Source organism: Phaenicophaeus curvirostris, chromosome 1 (genome assembly GCF_032191515.1).
Source record: "Phaenicophaeus curvirostris isolate KB17595 chromosome 1, BPBGC_Pcur_1.0, whole genome shotgun sequence".
Taxonomy (NCBI): domain Eukaryota; kingdom Metazoa; phylum Chordata; class Aves; order Cuculiformes; family Cuculidae; genus Phaenicophaeus; species Phaenicophaeus curvirostris.
In genome coordinates, this window is record NC_091392.1 from 168,482,781 (window position 1) to 168,494,988 (window position 12,208).

Consider the following 12,208-nt stretch of genomic DNA (forward strand, 5'->3'; position numbering starts at 1 on the left):
ACCACAAAATTTAGTGTTTTCGTTATTTTTTTTAGCTCAGTAATCTGCCAGTTTCAGATTGTACTGATGAAGGTTGATATGTTGAGACACAATTTAGCTAACGCATCTTTTAATCAACACTATACCTATTCCGGAAAAAAAACCCAAAACAAAGCATCTTTATTACAGGAAAATTAATAAAGTTTAACAGGTAATGACTTATGTGTGACTGAATAAATACCAAACATTAAGTTATTAAACTTTTCATAAATTTCAGGGAAACAATAAGATTTCTTTATGCTGTACTTAGTTCCCTTAAATACTCAATATGTTACTGTCTTTTCCTTTCCTAAAATAAATCCTCATAGTTGGATATCTAGTCTCAGCTGTCTAGCAACTGTGTTAGAATGAGATAAGCCAATTTTTTCAGAATGTCATAAAAATGAAAGTAATTCATCAAAAGATGGAAAGGATAAATTAATCCTACAATGCCAGAAATATTATTCTGTACAAATTAAAAAAATGAAAAGTAAGATTTGTTTCCACTAATTTCCAGTTTCTTTATTCAGATAAATGATAATCTTGATTCTCTTTAGGAATTCTCTTACAATAAAAGCTTTCCTTTCTGGATGTATGATTGCTTTTCTCAGCAAACAGTAACAGAATGAGGTCCAGGTGGACGATTTCTTTTTTTGCGTGTGTGTGCCCTAATTGTTTTGTTCCAAATTGTTAAAGATGAGATGCAGGAGAAAAAGCTTCAAGGGCCTTTGTCCCTTCTCTTCTTTTAGCAAACAGTCCTGAAAGAGCTGATAATTTTGCTTATTACACAAGACTCCAAGTCTGAACTGGAAAGTGTTATTTTCTTATTCAGGAACAAGAAAAGGCCATTCTATATAATATATTTTAATAAAAACATCATCTACATTATGAATGTAAATCTTGATGGATATTTATTGTCTAGTGGGTATAGAACACAGGAAACAACAAAATTATGTACTGTGATGTCACTTTAGTATAGGACACATAATGAACATGAAAACTTGTTTCATGAAGTCAAGATGAACTCTGATCTTCTAACACATAGTTCAATATCTTGGCTACAAAAAAATGAAATATCTTTTCTCAAGAGACCATGCAGAAATCGGTGCACTATTTAGAAAAAATAAAATGTGTACAGAGTTCAATACCTTTGCTCTTTAAGGAGGAGGAATTCTACAGTGTGCTAATAAGATTGAAACTGACATTTCAACACAGACTACTTAAAATGAATTTAATTTTTTTTTCTATTAAAATAAATGACCTGTAACAGTCAGAGAATAGTCTTGTTTCATCAACTTCACTGGAAAATATTTTGCTTTGTGGTCTTGCTACAATGTATCCCTTAAGATTTCTATTGCAGTATTGCTGTTTGTGGTTATCATGAACTGTTCAGTAATTTCAATATAGATTTTGATACAGAGCTAAGATGTACTACTCTCTGTTCTATGCAATGGGGAAGCTAAAACCAATGCCTTTGATACTACCATTTAATCCATGTGTTATACAAAAATCTGTCATCTAAGCTCTGACAGCAAACCATAAAACCCAGTAATATCTGAACATCTAATTCCCCATATGTGACATGATCTTCTCTGGAGTTCTTCATATTCTTCTCTGGAGTTCTTCTTCACAGCCTGCTGTAATGTAGAAGGTGTATTTATTTATTTGCTTGGCAGGTATGTGTGTGTGTGTGTTTTACCTTATCAATACTACTCAGTATAATTTTTGAAACATATGGTGCAAATACTGCCTAATGTTGAAAGTAAATACTTCTCTATTGCTTAGAACTTTTCCAACTTGTCTTCTTAGAAAACTGTAGGAATAAAAAATGTATAAAATCAGACTATAAGGTTTCATAGATAGGCAGGTCTGAGCACAGGTAATAGAGACAGCCAACAGCTGCAACTTCTACAGGGGGAAGTACATGTAGGCTCTGCAATGGTGGCTCCAGGGAATATTGCCCTGGAGAAAAGAGGGGGCCAGGAGAGCTGATAGATTTTTTAAGGAGCGCCTTCTTTAAGCTCAAAAAAAGTTCCATCCTGCTGTGCAGGTAAGCAATCAAATTCAGTAGGAGACCTGTATAGTGAGATTGAGAGCTCCTGACTAAACTCATACTGAAAAGGGAAGAACACAAGATATGGAAAACAGACAGGAGATCCAGGAGCAATACTAAGGCACTGCCTGAGATCGTATGGAACAGGTTAGGAAACCCAAAGCTCATTTTGAGTTTAATCTGATGAGTGACTTGAAGGGTAACAAGAAAGACTTCCTCAGGTCTTTCAAAAGTGAAAGGAAGGCTAAGGAAAATGTGAACTCACTCCCAACTGGGGCAGGGGCCCTGGCGAGGAAGAGAGCAAAAAAAGCTTATGTACTCAATACCTACTTTGCCTCAGTCTTTAAGATTTCAGCTGTCCTACATCCAAAAACTACAGGAACAAGTCTGGAACAAGGAGGACTTCCCTCAGTGGGGGAGAATCTGATTAAGGAGCATTTAAGCATGGTGGACATGTACACGTCCATGGAACCTAGCAAACACCCATGTGTGCTGAGGTAGCTGGCTAATATCTTTAAAAGGCCATGATGATCAGGATAGTTCCTCAGATTTCCTGAGGACTGGAAGAAATCAAATGACACTTGCACATTCAAAAAAGGCAAGAAGGTTCTGGAAAGACAGAGGCTAGTAGGCCTCACCATGATCCCTAAGAAGGTGATGGAATAAATAACACTGGAACTGTTTCAGTCCATATTAAGGATAAGAAGTTGACTGGAAAAAGTTAGCAAATATTGAATATAATATTAATAGTGAAGAGAAAATGAAAGCTTTTTGTTGGCATTGCAACATAGAAGAGAGAGCCTTTATTGATTTGATCTGATTTGATTAAAACACTCATCAAGTTATTTCATAGAACAATTACTGCTGTTGTTGAAGCCATGTATTTTATACATGCTTCGTAAGGCACATTATTGGTTGTTTGAAGGAATGAAGGCATATATTATGGAAGTAGCACTTTTTCTTGAATGCTTAATTCTTTTTATAACTTATAATTATACCTGTATAGGTCCACCCCCTTAATAACCAAAAACTGTAATACATCGAGCAAACTCTGAAACAGCTCTGCATTAGAAATGACCAGAGAAGACAATCTTAAAAAAATAATGGAAAAGCTGTTGAAAACATGCTTGTGGCTACTCTCAGAATGTTGCAAGGTCTAATCAAGAGTGCTTACTTGATTCACTAGTATTGCAAGGTATTTATTTATTTATTTATTCATTTATTTATTTGACTCATATAAAGATGTCTGGGATTTAAATATAGATTTTTCCTTTGGAAAGATTAGAGCTGTCTCTATGAATTAATAATTTGTCCTATATTAGTAGTTAAGTACCTGGACAGTAGGATATCTATATTCCAGAGGTTGACCTAGTCAAGAAATGACAACACTGAAAACGTGATATCCAGCCTTTTGGAGTAACCATGAAGCTCTGAGACAGATTTCCTCAAATCCCTCTGTATGAGCTATTCTTATGTATGTCATAGCAATGCAAAATGGAATACAGAAAAAGTGAGAGCAAGGACAGGGTACTGGTAGTTGTGGTTAATGAGTGCCAGATCCCACTCCTTGAATATTTTTAATTTCAAAAAATACAAATGTATGGAAGCAATAAAAAGGAAGAGCACTTTTGCTAGTTTGGTCAGTGAGGCTGCCCACTGCCAAAAGTCCAGCAAAGTAATTTTGTTATTGATCTTGTGTTTAGTCTTGTGCTTTGTTATAGTAACCTACATATTATTCTATTAAGATCATCCAGTTGTGAATGAACATTTTAATAGCATGTTAAAGCCCAAAGACCTTGAAATATAGTGAGGAAAATGTCACAGAGATGTAGAGAAGTGTTTAATGGTGGGGTATTGAAGACAGCTTCTCTGAGTGCTGGTGAGTGATGTGAAATTATGTTGACAATGAGAATGTTGAGTCTACTAGAATAATCTCTGGAGGGTTGACAAAGCAAATCTATCCATATGTAATAAATAATTGTTTCTGGAGCAAACTACTCTCAAAATAGCACCTTTTTTTTTTTTTTTTTCTCCAGAGAAAGCTAGTTGGTTTGACTTGGCTCTTTGGAAACAGGTATGATTTGGAAACCAAGAATGAGTATCCAACTAGTTTGCTCTTATATGACCTCCCCTGGTGGAGCTTGAGACCATTCCCTCTTCTCCTGTCACCTTTCACTTGGGAGAAGAAGCCAGCTCCCTCCTCTCCATAACCTCCTTTCAGGTAGTTGTAGAGAGCTCCCCCCAGCCTCCTCTTCTCCAGTCTAAACAACCCCAGTTCCATCAGTTGCTCCTCATAAGACTTGTTCTCCAGCCCCTTCACCAGCTTTGTTGCTCTTCTCTGGACAAACTCTAGAGCCTCAACATCCTTCTTGTGGTGAGGGGCCCAGAACTGAACACAGTATTCAAGGAGCGGTCTCACCAGTGATGAGTACAGGGGCAGAATAACCTCCCTGGACCTGCTGGTCACGCCGTTTCTGATACAAGCCAAGATGCCATTGGCCACCTGGGCACACTGCTGGCTCATGTTCAGTCAGCTGTCAATCAACACCCCCAGGTCCTTCTACTCTAGGCAGCTTTCTAGACAGACTTCTCCTAGTCTGTAGCACTGCTTAGGGTTGTTGTGCCCCAAGTGCAGGACCCGTCATTTGGCCTTGTTAAACCTCATGCCATTGGACTCAGCCCAGCGGTCCAGCCTGTTCAGATCCCTTTGCAGAGCCTCCCTACCCTCCAGCAGATCCACACTTCCACCCAGCTTAGTGTCGTCCGCAAACTTGCTAAGGGTGCACTCGATGCCTTCATCCAGGTCATTGATAAAGACATTGAACAGGGCTGGACCCAGCACTGAGCCCTGGGGAACCCCACTTGTCACTGGCCTCCAGCTGGAGTTAACTCCATTTGCCATCACTCTCTGGGCCCGGCCATCCAACCAGTTTTCCACCCAGGAGAGTGTGCGCCTGTCCAGGCCACAGGCTGACAGTTTCTGAAGCAAAATGCTGAGAAACTGTGTCAAAGGCTTTACTGAAGTCCAGGAAGACCACATCCACAGCCTTTCCCTCATCCAGCAGCCGAGTCACTTTGTCACAGAAGGCGATCAGGTTAGTTTGGCAAGACCTGCCTTTTGTGAACCCATGTTGACTGGGCCTGATCACCCAGTTCTCTTGCATGTGCTTCATGATAGCACTCAAGATCACCTGCTCCATGACTTTTCCTGGCACTGAGGTCAGACCTACAGGCCTGTAGTTTCCTGGATCCTCCCTGCGACTGTTCTTGTAGATGGGCACAACATCAGCCAGCCTCCAGTCCAGTGGAACTTCCCCAGTCAGCCAGGACTCCTGGAAGGTGATGGAAAGGGGTTTGGCAAGCACATCTTCCAGATCCCACAATACTCTTGGATGGATCCCATCTGGCCCCATGGACTTGTGGGTCTCTAGCTGGGCAAGCAATTCTCTACCTGCCTTCTCTTGGGTCATGGGAGCTTTGTTTTGCTCCCTTAATTCCTGGGTTTCTACACAGAGGGAACAACTTTCCTGACTATTAAAGACTGAGGCAAAGAAGGGATTAAGTACCTCAGCCTTGTCCTCATCCTTTGTCACAGTTGTTCCATCTGCTTCCAATAGGGACTGAATATTCTCCCTGGTCCTCCTATTGTTGTTAACGTATTTATAGAAAGATTTTTTGTTATCTTTCACAGACTTGGCCAATCTGAACTCTAGCTGGGATTTAGCCCTCATATTTTATTCTGCACAATCTTACTTCCTCCCTATAGTCCACCCAAGACACCTGTCCCTTCTTCCAAAGTTCATAAACATTCCTCTTCTTTTTGATGGCCCTCAAGATCTTCCTGATCAACCAAGCTGTTTTTTTTCCCTCGCCGGCTCCTTTTCTGGAACATGTGGATGGCTTGCTCCTGAGCTGCTAGGATTTCCTTTTTGAACAGCACCCAGTCCTTGTGGGCTCCCTTGCTTTTAAGGACTGTCTCCCATGGGACTTTGTGAACCAGCCTTCTGAACAGTTCAAAGTCTGCCCTCTGGAAGTTTAATGTGACTGTTCTGCTAATCCCCCTCCTCACCTCGCTTAGAACTGAAAATTCTACCATCTTGTGATCCCTTTGTCCCAGCTGTCCTCCAGTCATCACATCCCCCACAGGGCCTTCTCTGTTCATGGACCAGAGGGTGCCTTCCCTTGTCGGCTCACTCGCCAGTTGTGTGAGGAAGTTGTCTTCCACGCACTTCAGGAACCTCCTAGACTGCTTCCTTTCTGCTGTATTGTACTTCCAGCAAACATACAGAAGATTGAAGTCTCCCACAAGGACAAGAGCTAGTGATCTTGAGACTACTCCCAGTTGTTTATAGAAGAGCTCGTCAGCTTCTTCTTGGCTGGGTGGTCTATAGCAGATTACCATCACAGTATCTGTCTTTTTGAGGGCTTCTCTGATTTTAACCTACAGGCACTCATCATCACAATTGAACTCAAGGGTATCAAAGTGCTTGCTGACATAGAAGGCTACCCCACCACATCTCCTACCCTTCCTGTCCTGCCTGAAGACTTTATACCCTACCATAGCTGTATATTGCTTGTGTTAAGCAATATATGAAGAATGGTTGGAAGACAAAGAGACTTATTAGTTTATCAGACCACTGAAGTGGGAAAGGGAGTGCATGAATGAAGAGTAGAAGAGAAACAATAGATTTACTGTTAAACAGCGAAAAAGAAAAAGCATATTTAGCAATTAGATTCATTATAGAAGCCTAGCTGTTTTTCCCACAGAGATGACTGTTCCACAAAGAATCTCGCTCTCTGTGTCATGATATATTAAATTATGTGCTAAATCTTATGTTTTTGTCATTTCAACCTGTCATCAATAGGTTTTGTGCAGTTATCAGTTTGACAGGTTTGTCTCGCCCAGTCTTCAGAGTTTTTAACTTGGGAAAAGAAGACAGCTTCCATTCCTAACAAATACTGAAAGAGAGAGTGTATACAAAAGTCAAAGACACTGTGATATCTGTACTCAAATTAAGGAAATTTATATATACTCATAGATTTTTATGGCCTGAAGTTACTGCTGTGATCCTGTAGGCTGACTTCCTGCAAGGGGAACACAGAATTTCTGCCTTTCATTTCTATCTTGACAACATGCTATCTCAAGGAGTTTGAACATGTCAGTATCGGTATGAACAATTCAAGCAACACAGAAACTAGCACATTCCTAAATTCATAATTCCAATAAATCCTTGCCATCATTGGTTAGAATATGGAATACTATTCTTAGGCTTATTTTAACAGATTACTAATTCTAGTTGTTAGATCTTGGTTTTCCTTCTTAAAGACTCTTAATCATGCAAGCTTTTTTTTTTTTTTTTTTTAATGCATGTACTTATACACTATAATTAGCTTAACTCTTTGAAAGAAGTATCTTGATAAACCCTACATCTCTTATGGAAATTCCAGGAGGTTTTAAAGATTTTTAATTTATGCTTCTCAGATATCTACAAATAACAAACCAATTTTTTTAAAAAAAGGAGACAGCACTGCTTTCACAGAATGCAGCACTTTGTTCTTTGTTTGGTTTTGTTTTTTTTTTTTTAATTATTAGACAACTGGACTTTGAACATCAATACATTGAATATACGTAGTCCAAAATAATGATTTTCCCTCACATATACAGCCATAACTATTGTGAAGAGAATGAAATTTAATATTGCAGAAGGTATTTTAAAACATAGTGGTTGGAATTGGACCAGCTCTTGTGGAGCAAACGTAGGGATGTCAATGCATTTGGTATTCTTTGAAGAAGAGACTTTTAATGTGTAAACCCAATAGCAAGTTAGGATATGCAATGGTCAGCAGCTTGTAAGAATGCTTTTGTGCAGAAGCCCTTCTGTGTCTGTCCTGTAGGGAAAGAATACTTTTCTTATAGTATTGCCAGTAAGTTTTCCTTTTATAGAAGCAATACAAACCGGCAAGCTTTGAATCCCTTTAAGTTCTCCAAGCACAATAAAGTTCCAGATTTCTTCATTGGTCTAGCTGCAACCTGCAACTGTATTCACACTTTTTGTCAGAGGAGCATGCCAACACTTATACTTCAGCAGTTTTCTAGCTGCAACATATCTTAGTGTCAATGTAATTTATGTGGAAATGGAACTGAATGACAATAAAATATATAGAAGTTATTTAGTAAAGTCAGACAAATTCAGAGTACATTCTGATGAAATTTAAAAGCCAGTTGAATTCACAACACAACCACAAATGCTAAATACAGTGTAAAAGAGACTGGGGGAAAAATATCTAAACGACTTGTGAATCTCACTAGGTTCTGCATGTCATGTATAAATCCACTGATGTTCTCATTATAGAGGAGTCAGTATTTTCTATATAAAGTCTAAAGAGTATGACAGGAAGTGAATAGAGGAAATCTTTCTATCAATAAAATTACATTATCAGATTCCCTTGTAGTAAAAAAAAAAAAAAAAGACTAAAAATCCATTAAAAATGCAAGAAAAGTATTTTGATTGGGAGGAAAGCAAATTTCTACAAAAAGTGACTGACATAATTGGGATGGCTTAATTTAAGGTGGGGGGTGAGAAGATGAGAATAAAACTCAAATGTAAAAAGACACAGCATAAAGTATTAAAATAGTGAATGGGATAAAAGGAGTAAATTGAGGACAATGCTTTATTTCCAATGAAAGCACAAATAAGCTATATGAGGAAATAAAAGGTAGATATTTCAAAAACTGATGAGATGTGTTTTGACAGGCATCATAGCTTCACTGTGAAATTTGCTGCATAATAATGAAACTCTGCTCTGTGTGTAGGAGAGAGAGGGTTTGTGTGTTTATCTAGACATCAATTATATATGCATGTATGTGTATAGAAGCATTTACACACCTAAACTTCCTTGAATATGATTAAATTTTTATTTTAGAAAGAATTAGTTTATCTATTTAACTTTGCATTAATGAAGAGTATATACATGAAAAGCTAAGGAGTACAATGTTATAAGAAACTAAAGCAAAATTCTTTTTTGACATTGTAAACCTGTTTGTTCAGGATTTAAGAATATTTATCAGATATTAGGGTAAAAAAAACCAAAACCAATCCTGAAAACACCCTGTTTCATACACAGCCACAGCATATTGTCTCCTGAGTTTCTATGCAAGCACTGACATATCTTCCCATGTTTGCTACCAAGTTGTGTTCTGACATAAGATATTGAGCTATTCCAATCACGACTTCAATGTAATATCTGTTTTAATATTCTCAAAAAATGCAGCTGAAACTTAATTGAATAAAATGCATTTGTAAGCAAGACTCTTTATACCATAAGAAACTGGAGAATGTGTTCGTAGAAGGTTCTTCAGAAAAAGATGAGGCTCAGATTTTAAAAGAAGGAACGCTTTTAGTAAGGGTTAGTAGTGTTTTTAAATTCTGTTTTTAATTAAAAAAACCCTCACAACCAAAACAGTCAAAACGCAGGAACACTTTCTATGAACACTGAGATGAGACTCGTTCAAACCCATTGATAAATATGGTTATAAAATCAATTAAGCTTTGAATTAATTACTTTTTTTGAAATAGAACAGAAGACACCACAGCTGTACTCAGAAAGCAGAAACTTTGTGTTGTTTGAAAGAGACTTCCTCTGCAAGAAAAAAGTCGCTGAAACTTTAATAATCTATTGCTTTCTGACTTTTTGATGAGTTCAAGTCATATGAAATGGAGTGGAAAAAAAAATATGCTGACTTAAGAATAAGATTGGATTTTGCCTGGGATTTTCAGAATGATGCTCATTTGGATTGTGAATTTATAGAATGGAATTACTGAGCTCACTGTATTGTAACAAATGGTGCTTAGCTACAACTTGTCTTCCAGAGCCTTCTAAGCTTAGCTGAAGATACTGTGAGATAGAGAATTCACCAGTTCCTCTGAATAAGTGATTAAAACCTCTAATAGTTTTAAAAAAAAGTTTTTATTTCATTTTTTCCTACTTCAGTTTCCATGTCTTACATTTTGTTTTACTTTTCTTTACTAGAAAAGAATCTTTGTGTAACACAATATTTTCCTGTGAGGCTACAAATTATCTTGTTTTTCTTTTATTTATAGGGTAAATTGATGAAGCAGATTTTGTTTCTTACTATTACATACTTGCTTGAGTCTTTGAATATGTTTTTTAGATTCTCTGCTAGTCCATCAAGTAGCCTGCTAGGGCATAATTGTCTATTTTCTTCTATATAATCAACAAAAATGCTGAAAACATCAAACTTCCTTCCCTTCTCTATGGAACCTAGGTAGAAACAATTCATTTCAGTGAAATCCCCCTACGGTTTACAATAATTTGAGATCTGACAGGTATCCAGTCTATAGTTGATTTGTCTTGGTCTTTATTGATATTCTAAGGAGCTATTCATGATCAGTGTTGTGACAGTGTTGTGACATACTAAGTTAAACAGTATACGAAGATCTAAGACTATCGCATCCTTGACAAGTTAGTCTATGGAGAAAACATTCTGTTTAAGGAACAAAATTAGGTTTGTTTTACAAGACCTACCTTTCATAAAGCCATGTGGAGTGGCATTAATTGTATTCCTGTTTATTGAACCTTAATTTATCAAATCTCAAATTGATGTTTCCATTTTCACTTTGAATATTCTAGTTCATTTGTTAGCTACGTTTTAGAAAACTTTTTTTTTCCCTATTAACAGAGAAAGCATACTTTTATCTTCTTTCACTCTCTCCTCCATTTTAGGAGTTACAGTGCTTGAAGGGCCTATTTATGCGGTGGGAGGCCATGATGGTTGGAGTTATTTGAATACAGTTGAGAGGTGGGACCCTCAAAGTCAGCAGTGGACATTCGTGGCAAGTATGTCAATTGCCAGAAGCACTGTTGGAGTAGCAGCATTAAATGGCAAGTGAGTAGGGTATTCTTATGCACTTGAAAGATATTTCTTATAGGGATAAACAACTGTGACACGCAGTAGCAAATAACTTCTAGTATATTGTAATAGAGTATGTCTTATAAAGTAAATATAGACACAGTTGTACATACCCTCCTATATCTGATGGCTCTTACAGTTACTTGAAATAAATAATTGATATAACTTTTTTATATTATCTATGTTTAAAATTTATATCAAATGTTTAAGACCTGAAATTTCAGTGCATCTGCTATAAACCAATTCAGGTCGAATTTTCAGTTGACTTGTCTCACTTTTATATGATGTATATGTCAGTTCTAGTTAACAAGCTGAGTTTAACCACCTAATATAGTCATGTACCTAGCGATAAGATTTGTTGTGTGTGCATTTTGAACCTTGCTTCAGCCAAACATTGACCCATGAAACCTTCTTTGTCTGAAGGCAACTATACTCACACAGCAAGTAAAGAGAAATTTGATTCTTGTCAAAACACTCTGGCTACATTAAGCCTGTAATTCTTAGTTTCCCTTTTGTAACTTTCACTTTTTAAAATTTTAATGTGGCACTCATTAAAACTTATTTTATATTAATGTGATTTGTATTACTTGTGGCTTAGCACTTTTAAAATACTTACTTTTAGCTATGCGGCTAGAAAGAATATGGTGTGAACTGTAATGACTTAGAGGTGGAGGAGGAATTCTTTAGACGTAACTTCAGATATTTTTTATAGACATTTACATCTAAGCCAGTTGTCCTAAGCTAAGCCTTACGGTCAATGGAGGAAATATGTACTGATTGGATATTGTTTGTCTTAACTATTTTAGCCATTTATGTCAGGAGAGCACAAATTTTTCTAAGTGCTCATTTTTCTCTAGTAAATATGTAGGAAACCTGAGGACGTGGTCTCAAATTCTGACTTATATAGTTTTGATTTTAAGTGGGGAAGATGAATCACACTGTAGAAAACTGAAAATAAATAAAGGGCAATCAATAAAGAACTCATTGGGAATGGTGGGAGCAATGAAGTAAGGCAAATTTCTGGAATATTATTTTCCTCATACTTTATCACAAGGAAGAAAGGATGAGAAACAGCTGCAGATGTGGAATGGAATTAGAATAAATACTGAGGACATTAAAAAAAATGCTTAGTAAATGTTAGGATAAAAACTATTGAGAAAAAAAAAGTATTATTAAAGCTATTAAGTGTCATGGTAGAATCTGCT

At 37.0% G+C, this 12,208-nt stretch overlaps 1 protein-coding gene across 2 annotated transcripts in view; it reads left to right on the forward strand.

Moving 5' to 3' along the window:
• KLHL1 (kelch like family member 1) overlaps window positions 1–12,208 on the forward strand; it is a 210,313-nt gene that overhangs the window by 179,098 nt on the left and 19,007 nt on the right. For both annotated transcript variants that reach the window (XM_069880485.1, XM_069880476.1), the window contains one exon: window positions 10,817–10,979. In XM_069880485.1, the coding sequence (XP_069736586.1) occupies window positions 10,817–10,979 (163 nt within the window). The remainder of the gene's footprint in view (window positions 1–10,816; window positions 10,980–12,208) is intronic.